We start from the raw sequence: 16,830 nt of genomic DNA, 5'->3' as shown, positions 1-16,830 counted from the left end.
TATATATATATATATATNTAGTATATATATATATATATATGTGAGATGTCAAAAAAGTGTTAAAACACAAACGAAAGAATATAACTATAATATTCCTTCCCTAAATGTAAAATGAACTTAATATGTATAAATATATCAACCTGTTTTAAACAGATATTAAGCACTAAAAAAGCAATTAACCAATTGGATAGTTCAATGATATATGTATATATACATACACACACAGAGACACCTTGCTCTAGATACCAGTTAATGAATAAAACAGAGTCTTACACCAGAGACAAAGTAAGATGAGAAATAACTAAATTTAGTTATCTTGCTGTATATATATATACTTTTTTTTTCTTTTCGTTTTTTTGTTTTCCGCGCCGTTTGCGTGTTACCCGACTTCTGGCCCCTTGTGACCCGTCGGTAAAGCGCGGCCGGGTAACAGTTCTGGTTGGCGGAGCTGGGTGTTACCCGGTTTGACCCGCATGGGACCCGTATGGGTGTCGCAAAGAGACACACTGTTCTGTAGCTCGACAGTTCGACAGGTGTAGATGTTATATTATTTGGGTTATGTGTTGGACTATATAATCAGTGGCAAGGAGCCGTGCTGCACGAAGAGATCGCAGTTCTGGAATTTGCGAAGAGTGATGTTATGTGTGTAGGCAGCGTGTGGAGTTCCGATGTCGACTACCACAACGTCTTGCAAGGTGTTGGCATTCTCTTGGATCCTCGGCAATGCCAACAGTGGCCATCCGCTGGAGAGCACCGAGGTGGCGGATACAGAGGAGGGGAAGTTCTCCAGGCCGGACCCGTTGTCGTATCCGCTAGGGATATCAATCGACCATACTTGCTTATCCTTTCGTGCTTGTTCGTTGCACCAATGGATCATGTTCAGAATCTTGCGTTCGGCGTTGTCGTTGTCGTCCACCAGGTCTCCAAGATTACAATTCAAGTCTTGCATTGCATCAATCACTAATTCCACAGGGCTGTTCAATTTTTCAATGGTGTTTTCTAATTGCGAAACAGTGTTGACAAATTTGCCACCGCACTTAGTGTATATGTCCAGTTGCTCCTTCACCAATGGGTCTTTGATTTCGTTGATGTCATTCGTGAACATTGTGATCACGCGGATGTAATTGTTACTGCACAGATGTCTTCCAACAGCAAGGGCTCTAGCGCCCACTCTTGCTGATTCAGAAGTTAGGATGATCACCAATGGCTGTGCATTCATGTTTTGAGAACGCAGACGTGCACGTCCGCCCAGTTTCTGTTTGATGTAGTTCGAGGCATTCACTGCAAAGTTTTCGTTCGTCATCGTGCTGGTGATGCCATAGTTTTCAGAAGTCACCCGCTGAATCTCCCACAATTGGATGGCGGTCGCCATTGGCACAGTCAGTTTGATGTCCTTTGCTTGCAATGCTTGCTGTCTCACACTAGAGTTACGGCGACTCTCGTTGTCCTTGGTTGCAGATTGATTGATTATCATCTGTCCAAGTTTGGTCAATAACTCGTCAGTAGTGGTCTTGTCCCCAGAGGAACTCTTGTCTTCGTTCGGATTCTTACTAGATGCAGAATGCAATAAATGCGTGATGTTAATCGATTTGGTCACTGGGAAATATTTATCATTATCCACATCATCCTCATCGTAATCGTCGTCGTCATCATCTTCTTCTCCTTCACCGGCAATAGCAACGTCTCCAGAAGTGTTGGTATGTAAAGTATCCCATGCGTCGTCTTTCGCGTCAGGTAGAACTAATTCGTCGATATCGTATTTGTCCTGTTTAGTCCCTTGCTTCTTGTTATGCGACACCAATCTGTTATCTGGATTAATCTCATCTTGTTGTTTCAATTGAGCAAAAATATCTTTTTTGTTGAACATCTTCAAACTGCTTTGAAAATCAAAATCATCCTGTTTCTTGATACCCGCAACATCATCATTCTTCCAATCTGCATTCTGACCAGATTGAGGTCTGGGAGACCCATTGTTGGCAGTACTACTGTTACCGCTGTTATTATTACCTCTATGTTTGGCAGAACCTACTGATAAAACCTTCAAGTCTTTTAAACGCGAGGCTCTAACTTTAAACGCCTGCGAAGTACCTCCATCACCAAACCGAACTTCATTCAAAGTCAACCCTTTCGATGTAGCCTTTGCAATCTTCCCTTGAATCAACTTACCATCCTTCAATTCAACTCTTACGCCGTATCCGTAATAGTCAGTCATGGTTATCAGGTTCGTTAGTTACGTGATAGTGGCGTTACCAATAAAAACAAAGTACTTATACACTTTCAATAATCAATCCTAGATACTTCAAGGTCGATCAGTTTCAACTTCGTCTATGTAGAATAATCGCAGTTAAAAATAAAATAAATATATAACTTTACACTTTTAAATGGTGAATAAATTTCATTTTCGTAGTGGAAGATTTCTCGAAATCTGGGAATAAGAGCTACAATGAAAAAATAATCATATAACATACATATTATATGATTAGTTGAATTTATATAATTAGATATTATATATGTGCTAAGACCATATCAAGTCTAGTGTTTGCACTGTATATATCTTTGGAGTACCTAGACTATTCTTTGGCAAAGGAGGTTGATATAAGGAAGTGATAGAACTGTTCTACGGTGTTGCCCTTAGAGGAAGGTTATATTATTAAAAAGACGTTAGTGATTAGTTTGGAAAGATGGAGAGTGATAGTTTAATGTTTGGTGGTACACATTCCATACAAGATGCTCCTAAGGGTCTTCAATTCAAGATTTGTATATTTGGTGGTAAAGCTGTTGGGAAGACATCTTTATGCGTTCAATATGTTGAATCACATTTTGTAGAGTCACATTATCCTACGAATGTACAAAATGAATTCACAAAAATGCTAAAATATAATAATCAAGATTATACATTAGAGATCATTGACACTGCAGGTCAAGATGAAACTTCTATGATAAACAGTAAGTGCTTGAATGGTTGCAAAGGAATCATATTATGTTATAGTGTCAACAATAGACATAGTTTTGATTTAATAAAAATAATATGGGAAAAACTGGTAGATCAACTAGAAAACATTAATGACATTCCGGTAATAGTAGTAGCTAACAAGATTGATTCAAGAGACACTAGTGAGTGTAAATTGGATCGAAATTCAATCGTGAAAAAATCAGAAGGAGAACAATTAACAAAATACATATCAAATAGTCTCATGTCGATCAAACAACAAAGGAATGGTAATAAAAACGGACACATTGATAACAGCAACAACTCTCCAGTACAACATATTGCAAACTTACCGAAAGTTGGATTTATAGAGGTAAGTACTAAACTGAATATCAACGTCGACGAATCAATTCTGATATTGTTGAAAGAAATGGAATATTTGGCAGCAAATGGTCCATTAGGCGACGATGCAAAATGCACTGTAATGTAAATATACAACACTAGACATCAAGTTAATACTTCTTCAACGACAAAAAATAATAATCAAACACTTATAGACTGCACAGACATACTAAAGGTTTTTCTCGTTTTTTTTTTAGCCTTCTTTTTTTAAATATTTAGAATCTAGTCTTATAAATATTCATAATTATACATATCTACAGCTTTAGACTATCTTTTATAGACACATGCCATTTCAAATATCCTTAATGGATCTCTTTTTATAATATTTCATACTGTCATCTCATCTTCTTTCAAATATCCACAACTTTTCCACCCTTCTTCTTTCTTTTGTGTGCGAAACATTGGAAAGCCGACAAGGTGTTTAAGACACATCTACATCTTCGATTCTATAAAGTGTTATTATTATTCTAATAGTAGTAATTGTAACGTGTTTCTATTGAATATATATGAAGTATAGTTATGAATTGGGATGATATAATCTGTGAGATAGCACATTGAAGTTAATCTCAAAGAGTTGGACATTAACATATTACGATCTCTCATTTATATTTCAAAGAATAAACGTATTCACGCAAACAAAAAGATTAAGATAATATATACATATAGACTATTCACATCCAATTGGTCACAAATGTCAGATATAGATTCATTTGATATAGATAGTGAAGTTGATGGTGTTAACGAGATTTTGAATAGTGATTCTCATCCAACAAATAGTAATGTTTGGAACAATGTTAAATATTGGTTTTACAGAAACAGACTGTACTGGCAGTCAATTAATAATAACTATGTTGGTGAGAATGGAACAAGTCGTGATAATGGAAGAGGTATTCCATTATATGATTTAGATAACAGTGGAGGTAGATTAGATCGTGAACACGATGGCAGTTTGGAATTCAATCATTCTGTATTCAATGGTAAACATTCAGGTCTCAGTAGTTTTATCATAAGAAGAAAATTATTGATAAGACTTATAAGCGTGTTAGCTTTATTTCTAACGTTCACAATGCTAGTGAGTGGATCGATCAAGAGCACGCACCCTGATCAATTCACATCTGCATCATTTTTGAATAATTTGATAAACTCTCATGATTTCGATCCTTATAAGAAATATACCAATGGATCGCACCCGTTTTATCCATTGACTATGATGATATCTATTGACGGTTTCCATCCTGCTCTGATCTCCAAGAAAAATACTCCCTTTTTACATTCTTTATATACATTGGAGAAAGAGGACTATAATATCACATCAACACCTTATATGATCCCTTCTTTTCCTGCACAAACATTTCCAAATCATTGGTCCTTAGTTACAGGTGATTACCCAATTGACCACGGTATTGTATCGAATTATTTCCATGATAGTGTCTTAGATGATATTTTTGAGCCGCAGAACGAAGATCCATTATTCTGGTATAATGCAAGTGAACCGATCTGGGAGACTATTCAACGTGCTTATGCTAAGAGAGATTCAAGTGGTAAATTAATCGATTTGCCATATAAAGTTGCCACTCATATGTGGCCAGGTAGTAATGTCGATTATAGCAAATTGGAAAAACTTATAAATGTCAAAGTTCCTGAAGAAAGAACTCCATTTTATAATGTCAAATATAATCAAAAGGAAACATTTGATGAAAAATTGAAGAATATTTTAGCTTATATCGACGTGGAGGCAATCTCAGATAGACCACAAATGATTTTGAGTTACATTCCACAAATTGATGCATTTGGTCATTTGAATGGTTATCCAATATCAGTTAGAAATGGTATTGATGAAAAGAACACTAAATCCGGCAAAGCGTTTGTTAAACTATTAAAAGAACTAGACACATTTTTTGAAACCTTATTCATGGAGATAAAAGCAAGAAATATCGAGAAATTTACAAACGTTTTGATAGTCAGTGATCATGGTATGAGTGATATTGACGTTCCGGAAAATGTTATTCCATATGAAGAATTATTATCTGCTGAATCTAGAAAATCGTTAGTTTCTCATGCCATTTATGAAGGCCCAATACTAACACTTAATGTCGATAAGAAAGCCACGATTAACTCAGTTTATCAAGAACTTAAAAGAAATTTAAATCAACAATTATTATCTCCATTTTTCAACATTTATTTAAGTGGACAGTTTCCTCCAGAATTTAACTATAATTTTGACGTTGAGTCGAAAGAGAATGATATTTTAGCCAAGAGAAGAGTGCCTCCAATTTGGGTTGTTCCCGAACCAGGATTTGCAATTATGGATAGTTCTGATATCAAGAAGAAAAAAGACACTATAATAGGGTCTCATGGTTATAATAATACACATATCGATATGCGATCGTTATTTATTGGTGTTGGACCATACTTCAATAAAGGATATGTTGAATCATTTGAGAATGTTGAAATTTATAAATTATTGTGTGACATTAGTGGTATTAAATTAAAGGATAGACACATCAGCTTCCGTGAAAGAAAGAGCATCAATTCTGCTGTTGAATCTTCATCGAATAAGAATGAAGAAGAAGACGACTTTGAAACCAGTTTAATTAAACACAACAAAGATATATTCGATGCTAACAACTTCGATTTACTATTGATTGAGGACGATTTTAGTTACATTGAAGATAAATTCAGCAAATGGAACACGTACAATTATATCTGGGGTGGGTCTAAAGCATGGGAAGAAGGGTACGATGATGAAGACGATGAAACGTTAGAGAACGACACCGACAGTTACATCGGCGGGAACATAACCATGGCATCGATGCCAGTCCCTGGAATCCCCAGCATCATATCGTCTCTAATATCTTCGAGTGCAATCATCACCACAGACAGTAGTGGAACCGCCCATACAACCACATTACTTCAACCAAACACAATTGCTAGCACCACAAGTGCCACTACGAGCGCAAGTGCAATTGCGAGTTCCAGTGCCAGTGAACTGGTCCCTAGCAACTCGACCCTAGGCGACAATGTAATCAACTGGTTCGGCAATCTAATTGACGATGCCAAAGACTTAATCGACGGCACAAAAGAACTGATCGATAATGTCGTCGATGAAGTAGAAGAAATGATGAACAACGAGGAAACAAGTGAAAGTATATAAGCATGAAAGACACACCCATACATAAATAAGTATACAATAAACAAATATGAAATAATATATGCATACATACATATATAATTACCTGAAAAGGAACAGTACCAAAGCCAGAGTTTTCCAGAAACAATGACGATGACCTCCAACTTCACACAAACAATCAGCAAACAGGAATAGAATACAGCCGCAACCACATCGACCAATCAGTATCTTACTGCCGAATAAGAAAGTGCTCTCAACAAACAAACAACCCAGGTTAAGTGGCCCTCTCTTGTCCCACCAGATCCATCCACTCTTGTCTTGAGCACCAACCAAGACCTTCAATGGGTGCTGTTCGCTCTGTTTTCGTATTTTTATCTCGCAAAGGACAGCAGCCGTACTGTAACGCTCAACGAGAACACATAAGACACATGCAACAGCAACGACCGACGACATGAAAAACAAGAACAGCAAAACCTTCGACTTTAATCCCTCAAAGGAACGTGGACGTTGACACTGGAACGAGAACCGAGTGTCCAAACACTCAACTCGAAAACAAGCAATGTTTGTTTGCACTGCACACGTCGACATGTCCACACACACACACACACACACACACCTTTCCATCTAGCTAGTTCTCACTTGTTGACCTGTTAAAAACTCATGTTGTAATCACTAATCGACGTGCTAGTAAAAGATGGCGAGACGTTATAACTGCCTCTGAATCGAAGTCCGTTTTGATTCAATGTTTCTCTCTGCAAAATGCAATTGACCGTCGCTGGACCTTATCGTTTGTTGTCTCTGCATGTAGACAAATAGGAGATTGAAATACAACTCATATGCACTCACTCACACCAACTCTCTCTTATTCCATTTTCCTTGCGATGAGGTATATTATTTTATTTGTTTGAATTTTTCACTCGAAATGCTAATTGTTACCGTTGTAATTATATATATAAGTAGTTCCTATCTTGGTTTATTGTTTCTTAAAGTACATACCTCGATTATATATTTCCACAGTTGTAGCGTTTGCTTATATTTCTTTCCTCTTCCTCCAGAACATCAAACAACATATTATATACTCATATCAAACAATGACTTTACCAGGTGGTGTTATTTTAGTCTTCATTTTAGTTGGTTTAGCTGTTATCGCTATCTTGTCTACTATTGCCTACAGAAAATGGCAAGCTAGACAAAAGGGATTGCAAAGATTCTAAGTGGGTCATCGAATTAGATTGATACTCTCTTAACCTTCGTTTGCTATTTTACTCTCTTTTTCCAACTCTACTTTCGACATTTACTAATTAACAAGATGGGTGAAATTTGAGGCTTTGAATTGTTTCAATGATGCCATGTTTGAACGTGTGTGGTTCTGCATCGCTATGTTTTTGCAATTGTTCAATGTCTACAATATTCCCCATGTTTTTCTTTGACTATATGATTTTATTATAATTCTCCTGTGCAACTTTTTAATAACTAATAACTAATTCGATGAACTAACAGTGCAAAGCTAAAAGGAAAGAATATTTTAAGTATTTACCAACTGAATGTGTGTGATTTGGTTTGTTACAGTATATATATACATTTATACTTTGTTTATCTTTCTTTTTTAATTTAATATGTGACTTTTGTGATTTTTTAATTGATTATATATATATATATATATATGTTATTCTAATGCTCTTCTCATGAATTGGACTGTATCGTCAAAATCTAACTGTACCTGTTTGGCTAATTTCCACTCTTTGCTACCTACAGGGAATCTCATTAACCCATCGCATATGCTTTTTTGTAATATTAGTTGTAAATCATGTACACTCTGTGGTGTTTTAGTTTTAATATGTTCCATTTCAATCTTACTCTTAACTATACCAATAGGGATTGTCTTCTTTTGCTTTTCGTTCTCATCAATAGTCCTATATAAATCGTCAAATATTTTACTTTTACCTTGTAATTTATTCAATACTGTGTCACGATACAATTGTAACAGTTTCTCTCTCTTAGGGTCCATCATGGACCTGCTCTTATCCTTCTTCGTAACCTTATTCATGCTTGCTTTCGTTCCCCACACTGGAGTTGCAGCTCCACTGCTGGGTGCCTCGTTGTGGTTCTTCACACTGGATATACGTTCTTCTAACTTATTGATTGTTTGGAGCTTTTGAGTTTTAAAATTCGTATATTTTTTAATAAGATCAGTTCGAAGACTGTTCAGTTGCAAATTGTGGAAACTGATCTGTCCATCAACTAACGATGTCTTGTGTCCAGGGAAAAGGTTACTGATTATCTTCAGTATATCGTTGATTCCAATCTTGTTCATACTTTGGTTCTCTTGTATCGATATAACTTGGTTAATTAATATATTGTTTTGAATCTCGTTTGTTAGTTTAACCAATGACACTCTGAACAAAGGTCCATTGGGAGCCCCAGAGTTGCTCATGCTAGAATCTTGCATGCTCTCATTCACTCCACCACTGCTACTCAACACTTGTTGCCCACGACCACCATTCTTTGCCATTAGCAAACTATAGATCATTTGCAAGACAATTAACTCACTGATTTCAGGTCTCAAACCGACGTGCGTGCTGGAATTCTTTGGACTGCTCATTACACCCTTTCTATCTTGCAATTGCACTGATGGATATCGTCAATATGTTTATCTTCACTGTCATCTATATACAGCAGTTCTCTAATCGAAGCTCATTTTATCAACTTCTTAAATGTTTGTTTTCGTTTTTAAAAAAAAGTATTTGCTTTAGATTTCGACATCGAAAACATTCACTATATAAATAAAAGGCAAAATAACGTAAAGATTAGGTAAAAGCACTTAATACCAGGCCAATGCAGCCAACTACAAAAAGTACGAGAAGATATCTGTTAAGATGAGTATAATACCAGAGTCTGCTCCTATGCATCCAGACTCGTCGAAAGCGTTTCATTCATTAAGAGCCGTTGATGTACAAGATTATTATAAGTCTTGCATAAACCAATTCTACCAATGTATCTACGATTTATTGAATCTGAACGATACATCCGACTTAGAAGATGAATCAGAGAGTAATATTCCGACATATTTGCACTATGAGGTACTAGATCCGATTGTGAGAAGCACTTGTGAATCGTATTTAAAACTGCTGACTCAAATGAAACAATCAAAACAATTAACTGATGACACAGCAAGAGTAAAGAAAGAATACAAGCTTCTTTCTGACCAATGTGAGACTTTTACATTAGATACATGGGATAAGTATGTCTCGAAAGAGTTGACTGCTCCAAAATTATCAGAGTTGTTTAACGATCGTTCTCAACTTAATAATCCAAACACTCAGACCGCTAACGCCTTGCCAACTATAGAATTAGAAAAGGATAAGTTACTGAGAGTGTTGCCATACCTATGGCAGAACCCTGCAAATGTTATTCCAGATGAAGTGATACGAGGTGCTCCAATTAACCAATCCAACACGGATGATGATTTGAAGATAGAGGGTGGTGTAATTGAATTGACATGCCCCATCACATGCAAGACATACAGACGCCCAATGATTTCAAAAAAATGTGGACATGTGTTTGACGAACAAGGTATCAAATCGTATTTGGAAACTCAAGGTGAAAGAGATTGTCCACAAGCTGCTTGTAGTCAGAAAGTAAAATTAAGCGATTTCTCTCTTGATAAAATAATGATTTTAAGATGTAAAATAAACAAAATAAAGCAATTAAGAGTCAAAGAAGACAATGATAAATTGAATCAAGAACTAGACATATTGTAAGATATTATGAAAACAAATTCACTACTAGTCTCGTCATCTGCATCTACCTTTCCTGGCCTCTCATTGCCCATCTTTCAAATAGAACAAAACAATATCATAATATATATAGCATAAATACCTTTAAGAAACACGTCAATAGGATCCAATCACTTCATGTTGAACTATTTACTGGCATTTAGTAGACATCATCATCTAAACCATATAGTGTGAACGTAGGCTTTGTCTTGTACAGTTGCTGCAGTCATGTGATCGTGTGGCATCGAATTTTGAAGGTAATTTCAGTTCCAGTTTCAATGAACTTCAAGTTATTTAAATTAACAAGCAGTTTTAATTACAGACAATTGACATCTGTCTTATTATCCGTATACGATAATCAGCTAGATATATTATCGAGAGATTTATTGATCGCAACCGAGTCTTATGTTGTCAAGATCCAGTACGATCTGCTTGAAAAGGGCATTGTCGACAATATCTAAGTGTCATATTTCCAGTTTAAAAAGATTAAACAATTCGTTGGTGTTACCTTCTTCAGTTACTGACGTTAATGGATGGGTCAAGTCTGTGAGAGTTTTGAAAAATATTGCATTCATAGATCTAAGCGATGGTACGACTATGAACTCTGTGAAAGTTGTCATTCCTTTAAAAAACACTGAAACAGATACCATCGATTCAGAAGTCTTAGAGCATTTGAAGAAGTTTAAGACTGGCCAAAGTATTACAATTAAACATGCAGACTTGGAACTGACGCCACATAGAGAACAGAAATATGAATTAAAGGTTAATAAACCAATAAGTGACTTATCTATATTAGGGGACGTATCAGAGAACTATGCATTACAAAAGAAATACCAAAGTTTGCCATACTTGAGGAGCAACCCAATTTTAAAACATAGAACTACGTACTTGGGATCATTAATGAAGTTCAGATCTCAATTTGACTTTGCATTGAACAAATTCTTTAATTTGGAGGACTATACAAAAATTGCTGCACCTGTTTTAACTGCCAATGACTGTGAAGGTGCTGGTGAATTATTTAAAGTCGAATCAAAGAATTATCTTGATGATGAGAACAAAAACGGAATGTCATATTTTGGTAGTTCCACCTATCTTACAGTTTCAGCTCAATTACATTTGGAAATTTTAGCCTTAGCTTTATCAAAATGTTGGTCAGTCACACCTTGTTTCAGGGCAGAGGAAAGTGATACAAATAGACACCTATCTGAATTTTGGATGTTGGAAGCGGAGATGTGTTTTACTAAGAATATCACTGATTTGACTACATTTGTAAAAGCAATGCTACAGTATAGCGTTAAGGAATGTTATGATAATTTCAATGAGTTGATACCAAACAATGCCCCTGAAGGTTGTCTCAGTAAGGAAAAAGTGAAAGAGAGATGGGATCTTCTCCTTAACGATTCTTCCTGGAGTTCAATTACTTATACAGAGGCTATTAAACTTCTGAAGATTCAACATTCAAAGATACCATTTCCCAAATATGTGCCCAGATGGGGTGAAGCTTTACAAACAGAACATGAAAAATGGTTGGCTGAAACCTGTTTCAAAGGTCCTGTTTTTGTTACAGATTATCCATCAGAAACAAAGTCTTTCTATATGAAATTGAACAAGGATGAGAAAACAGTCGCATGTTTCGACTTACTATTGCCAGAGATTGGTGAAATCGTCGGTGGCAGTCTAAGAGAAGAAAGTTTCGAAAAGCTATCTGATGCTATCCATAAAAGAGGAATCAATAAAAATGGAGACTTGGATTGGTACCTAGAATTAAGAAAAGAAGGTACTGTCCCACATGGTGGGTTTGGCTTGGGACTAGAAAGAATTATACTATATTTATACGGAAATTATAATATTAGAGATTCTATCCCATTCTACAGAGCAGCAAAAAGTAAGATATCTCTCTAGTGCCTCTCAATAATTTAATGAAAACATTATACAATAGAACAATCGTTGAAAATAAAAGTGTATCGTGCTTCCTCCATAAGATGGAAGTTACAAACACTAATGCTTGTGAATAATATTATAGAAACAGTATATATCTGACGCATTAATTAAAAGAATTTCAGACTTAAGCACTTCAGAAATAACTGATTAAACGTTGGTCATTACCTTTGCTTATATAGTTCAACCGTTTGTCTTCTCTATTAGTCACCAAAATCGCTTATAAAAAGCTGACTACTAAAAAAGAAAAGCTCCAAGTGAAATAAAAGGGTGTTAAAGTCACAATTGACTATTTTAATTATAAGATCTAGTTAATTCAAATGTTATATGAGCAACTCGTTTTGTAGTACTACCTATAAGATTAATCGCAATTCAAAGATATTTTTAAGAGTTATCCATTAATAAGCATAAATAAAGACTTCCTATGCATGATATTTAAGAATTAGAATGGCTAAAAAAAGTTTAACATTTAATGAGCAGATGAAGGGTTTCCCCTGGTATCAATTGTTTTTCTTATCCATGATTAGAATAGTCGAGCCAATGTCATTTACATCTTTATTCCCATATGTATATTATATGGTCAAAGACTTCCATGTTTCTCCTGACAATGCACAAGTTTCAAAGTATTCAGGTTATTTGGCATCATGTTTTGCTTTATGTCAAGTTCTTACAGCATATAATTGGAGTAAAGTATCTCAACAATATGGTAGAAAACCAACACTTTTGCTTGGTCTTTTTGGGACAGGTATTTCACTTTTGGTATTAGGTTTTGCTAAATATTATTACCAAACATTATTAGCAAGAGGTATGATGGGTTTATTAAATGGTAATGTTTCAATTATAAGGACCGTAATAGGTGAATTGGCTACAGAGAGGAGGTATCAAGGTGTGGCATTTAGTATGCTTCCTTTACTATTTGAAACAGGTGCTGTTATTGGGCCTATGGTTGGTGGGTATTTGGTCTTTAGAGAAGAAAATAACACATACCCACCAAATTGGTTTCCAGCAAGTGTGAAACGATTAGTTAAGATATATCCGTACTCTTTACCGAATATTGCGATATTTGCTTACATCTTAATCAGCATTTTAGTTAATTTTTTATTTTTGGAAGAAACCCATCCAGATTACAAGAATAGAAAAGATTATGGACTTATAATAGGAGATTTTATTAAAAAACATATATTTTCAATTAAAGTAAAACAAAGAGCTTGGAATACCAACTATGCAGGGAACCATTCCAATGTTGATCCGGAACAGGATCATATCATAAATGAGACAACCCCGCTGGTGCATTCAAGCACTACTCAAGAGATCTCTTCCCCATATCATCGAAATAACATGACTGAAAATATTGATCACGATGATATTGATGAATCTGAAAACACTAGTGAAGCAGAAAGTATACAATCTTTACCACTGTTGACTAGAAGAGAATCAGTGGCCCTTATTAGAACGTATTCTATTGTTGAAAACACTGACATAACCCCAACTGATACCAACGTGGCATTCGATGGTTGTGCAGAAAATAGTGCGATACATCATGTTTTGCATACTTCTGTATTTTACCCAATTTCAGTAAGTTTCATTATGGCTTTGCATACTATAGTTTTTAATGAATTCTTACCAATATTCTTGGCTTATGAATTGGAGAAAGATCCAAGCGATTCAACACAGTTAGTTTCAAAATTTCCTTGGAAGATTTCAGGTGGTATAGGATATTCATCTGAGCAGACAGGTACTTTACTCTCAACCACTGGTATTTTTGGTGTATTGGTTGTGATTTTTATTTTCCCAACAATTGACAGAAAATATGATTGTTTGACTATATTTAGGACGTTAGTCAAAATATACCCAGTGCTTTACCTAATTATACCATATGTTGTGTTCTTGCAAAAAGACTGGATCCCAAGATGGGCCACTGTATGTTATTTGTATTTTATCACTGGTTCTAAAACGTTGTGTAGTTCTTTGACAAATCCTCAGATTACATTATTAATACACAATAGTAGTCCGTTGAGCTGTCGTGCCGTTATTAATGGTGCGACTATTAGCATCTCGTCATCGGCTAGATTTGTTGGTCCATTGATTTGGGGTTATCTAATGTCCTGGACGCAAGAGTACGAAATTGCATGGTTAGGATGGTGGTCATTAGGTATCATTAGTGCCATTGCCTGGTTACAAAGTTACAAAATTGATCCAATTGATGATGAGGACGAAGAAGAAGAAGATAATGAGAACACTGGATCAATGCGTAGAAGAACTTTGTTGGAACGCAGTTCCAGTTTGAGAAGTTTACGTAACAAATCTAAAGTCTCACTTCATGGAGGATAGTGATTTGCTAAGATTTTCATAATGATTATAGAGCACTGTAATAGTAAATAGTAATTAATAATAAATAGATTTAATTTTTATAATTTAAAACTTTATTGTGATTGATTGATATTTACACGTTAGATATCTGAGTATACTAAATATTATAATAAAATGATGGTGAAAATTATTTAACGTTGAAGAGACTGACCCATAGCAGCATTTTGTTCTTGGAAGCGTTGACCTACACGTTCACTATGTTTTAAGAACTTTTCAGAACATCTCATTAGACAGGTTTGTTCTTTGTTAGTTAACTTGGAAGAAGTGAAATCGTTAACACAGTCATTGAAACATCTCTCAACTAAGTTTGAATATAAACGCATGAAATCCTTCATTTGCTTCTGTTCAACCAACTTTTGGAAATCTTGTTGTTCTCTAGAGTTTAAAGCTTCCATTATGATCTGATTTGACGTATAGTTGTGTATATTTAGATATATGAGTCTCCGATAGCAATCGTTAATTCGCTATTAAAATTTAAACTTGGGGTGTGCAACTAACCCTTATTAACGAGAGTTCAAATGGTAGATAGATCAATTATAATACTCATATACATGCTTTTAAAGTAAAGTAAGTTTCTATGAATTAAATTAGTCTATTCATAAAGTTTTCATTACGATTTCCTAGTGTGCCTCTATTGAAAAATTCTGAGAGACGACTTAGAAAACCTTTAAACCGCGGGTAAGAAAGAGTGAACCTTGTCATCAATCTAAGTGACTTAAATTGAGAGAACGTCAGCAAATGAATATTTGCGTTCTATTAGAGTTGAACTACAAACTGAGTGGGTTTTCATAAGCACTTTGAAACTGCAGTGATGATAAGGAGGGGGGATACGAAATGCTCAAAAGAAGTTATTCACTGAAACAGTTCACGGTGGTTTACAGCATGAAAACATATATGGATATGTATACGGGATATGTACATTACATAATATGATACGTATATGGAATTATATATAAATACAAAAGATCACAGCTGAAAATGTAAAATTTTTCTATAAACAGTCCTTTATGTCGAAGACGTTTCTCTGTCGAGATAAAGCTAACTACTTTCCAATTCTCTTCAAGTATGCGTCCCAACCGGCCTTTCTGTAACGTTCACCTTCAACCTTTGGATCTCTCCCATTGGCAAATAATCCTCTACCGACAATAATGATGTCAGAACCAGTAGAGACTACATCATCAACAGTACGGTATTGCTGGCCTAAGCTATCTCCCTTGTCGTCTAAACCAACACCAGGCGTCATAATTAGCCAGTCAAAACCTTCATCTTTGCCACCCATGTCCTTTTGAGATATGAAACCAATCACAAAATCTTTATCCGATTTGGCAATGTCAACCGTTCCTCTAGTGTATTCCCCATGAGCCAGAGAACCCTTAGACGATAATTCTGCTAACATTAGTAGTGCTCTTGGTTCTTTGGTGCATTCTTCGGCAGCTGCTTTCAACCCAGCAACAATTCCTGAACCAGTCACACCGTGTGCATTAGTGATATCTGCCCATTCGACAATCTTATAAACACCGGAAGAATACTGTAATTTTACAGTGTTTCCAATATCAGCAAATTTTCTATCTTCAAAGATTAAAAACTTGTGCTTAGCTGCTAATTCCTTTAACGGTTTGATAGTACCTTCATAAGAAAAATCATCCAATATATCAACATGTGTCTTTAGCACACAGATATAAGGACCCAAAATATCTGCTAATCGTAATAACTCTTTAGTAGTACGAACATCCAAGGAGCCAGATAAGTTGGTTTTCTTTTCAGCCATCAAATTTAGTAACTTTGAAGCAACCTTATTTGGATGAGTTTTAGCTCTTTGTTCATAGGTTAATGTAGACATATTTAATCTCCTTTTATTATCTTTCTATTGCAAAATATTCCACGATCAGAGACTATCTTTTTGCGATGGTTTCCAGTTCAATTTTTATCACTGCAATAAGATAATGAATACAAATCAAATAGACATTACTAAACTGTGACTTTCTAAGAATTAGATCATGCTGGTGATAACCCTTTTAATATTTAATGTTATAAACCAATTGCAATTGTAAAATATAAAACACAGTTTTTGATATCAAAAGTTCCAATATTTCAGAACTAAAAATGAATCATCGCGAGCTCACTAAAGCTGTAATCAAAATAATCAAACCATAGGAAGAGTCAACTAGAATATTTGTACCAACGTTCATTTGGTTTTATACTTGAGTATATATTATTTGTTACACTTTTATACATAATGGATTTACAAGATACTATTGTTATTTCAACTATACTTCTCAGTTCAC

General features: G+C 35.2%; 11 protein-coding genes across 11 annotated transcripts; 6 read left to right on the top strand and 5 right to left on the bottom strand.

The window, feature by feature from the left end:
* Positions 1-568: 568 nt before the first annotated feature.
* EDC3 (Edc3p) lies at positions 569-2,212 on the bottom strand (the record flags this gene model as incomplete). The annotated part of the gene is made up of 1 exon (XM_003688443.1): positions 569-2,212. The coding sequence occupies one exon, from the start codon at positions 2,210-2,212 to the stop codon at positions 569-571; it is 1,644 nt and encodes a 547-aa protein (XP_003688491.1).
* A 469-nt stretch (positions 2,213-2,681) lies between these two features.
* Positions 2,682-3,419, top strand: RHB1 (putative GTPase RHB1; the record flags this gene model as incomplete). Its single annotated transcript, XM_003688442.1, has 1 exon — positions 2,682-3,419. The coding sequence occupies one exon, from the start codon at positions 2,682-2,684 to the stop codon at positions 3,417-3,419; it is 738 nt and encodes a 245-aa protein (XP_003688490.1).
* Positions 3,420-4,022: 603 nt separating this feature from the next.
* On the top strand, positions 4,023-6,485 carry NPP2 (nucleotide diphosphatase/phosphodiesterase NPP2; the record flags this gene model as incomplete). Its single annotated transcript, XM_003688441.1, has 1 exon — positions 4,023-6,485. The coding sequence occupies one exon, from the start codon at positions 4,023-4,025 to the stop codon at positions 6,483-6,485; it is 2,463 nt and encodes an 820-aa protein (XP_003688489.1).
* Positions 6,486-6,563: 78 nt separating this feature from the next.
* Positions 6,564-7,085, bottom strand: TPHA0O00850 (uncharacterized protein; the record flags this gene model as incomplete). The annotated part of the gene is made up of 1 exon (XM_003688440.1): positions 6,564-7,085. The coding sequence occupies one exon, from the start codon at positions 7,083-7,085 to the stop codon at positions 6,564-6,566; it is 522 nt and encodes a 173-aa protein (XP_003688488.1).
* Positions 7,086-7,552: 467 nt separating this feature from the next.
* Positions 7,553-7,675, top strand: TPHA0O00840 (uncharacterized protein; the record flags this gene model as incomplete). The annotated part of the gene is made up of 1 exon (XM_003688439.1): positions 7,553-7,675. One exon carries the CDS (start codon positions 7,553-7,555, stop codon positions 7,673-7,675), a length of 123 nt encoding a protein of 40 aa, XP_003688487.1.
* Positions 7,676-8,127: 452 nt separating this feature from the next.
* Positions 8,128-9,063, bottom strand: EAF5 (Eaf5p; the record flags this gene model as incomplete). The annotated part of the gene is made up of 1 exon (XM_003688438.1): positions 8,128-9,063. One exon carries the CDS (start codon positions 9,061-9,063, stop codon positions 8,128-8,130), a length of 936 nt encoding a protein of 311 aa, XP_003688486.1.
* A 274-nt stretch (positions 9,064-9,337) lies between these two features.
* On the top strand, positions 9,338-10,222 carry MMS21 (SUMO ligase MMS21; the record flags this gene model as incomplete). Its single annotated transcript, XM_003688437.1, has 1 exon — positions 9,338-10,222. The coding sequence occupies one exon, from the start codon at positions 9,338-9,340 to the stop codon at positions 10,220-10,222; it is 885 nt and encodes a 294-aa protein (XP_003688485.1).
* A 420-nt stretch (positions 10,223-10,642) lies between these two features.
* Positions 10,643-12,139, top strand: SLM5 (asparagine--tRNA ligase SLM5; the record flags this gene model as incomplete). Its single annotated transcript, XM_003688436.1, has 1 exon — positions 10,643-12,139. One exon carries the CDS (start codon positions 10,643-10,645, stop codon positions 12,137-12,139), a length of 1,497 nt encoding a protein of 498 aa, XP_003688484.1.
* A 483-nt stretch (positions 12,140-12,622) lies between these two features.
* TPHA0O00800 (uncharacterized protein) lies at positions 12,623-14,506 on the top strand (the record flags this gene model as incomplete). Its single annotated transcript, XM_003688435.1, has 1 exon — positions 12,623-14,506. The coding sequence occupies one exon, from the start codon at positions 12,623-12,625 to the stop codon at positions 14,504-14,506; it is 1,884 nt and encodes a 627-aa protein (XP_003688483.1).
* Positions 14,507-14,676: 170 nt separating this feature from the next.
* Positions 14,677-14,940, bottom strand: TIM9 (protein transporter TIM9; the record flags this gene model as incomplete). Its single annotated transcript, XM_003688434.1, has 1 exon — positions 14,677-14,940. One exon carries the CDS (start codon positions 14,938-14,940, stop codon positions 14,677-14,679), a length of 264 nt encoding a protein of 87 aa, XP_003688482.1.
* A 647-nt stretch (positions 14,941-15,587) lies between these two features.
* Positions 15,588-16,385, bottom strand: URA3 (orotidine-5'-phosphate decarboxylase; the record flags this gene model as incomplete). The annotated part of the gene is made up of 1 exon (XM_003688433.1): positions 15,588-16,385. The coding sequence occupies one exon, from the start codon at positions 16,383-16,385 to the stop codon at positions 15,588-15,590; it is 798 nt and encodes a 265-aa protein (XP_003688481.1).
* Positions 16,386-16,830: the final 445 nt, after the last annotated feature.

Source organism: Tetrapisispora phaffii, chromosome 15, assembly GCF_000236905.1.
Source record: "Tetrapisispora phaffii CBS 4417 chromosome 15, complete genome".
NCBI classification, from domain to species: domain Eukaryota; kingdom Fungi; phylum Ascomycota; class Saccharomycetes; order Saccharomycetales; family Saccharomycetaceae; genus Tetrapisispora; species Tetrapisispora phaffii.
Note: the sequence above shows the minus strand (reverse complement) of the source record. Positions and strands in the feature narration are given on the sequence as shown.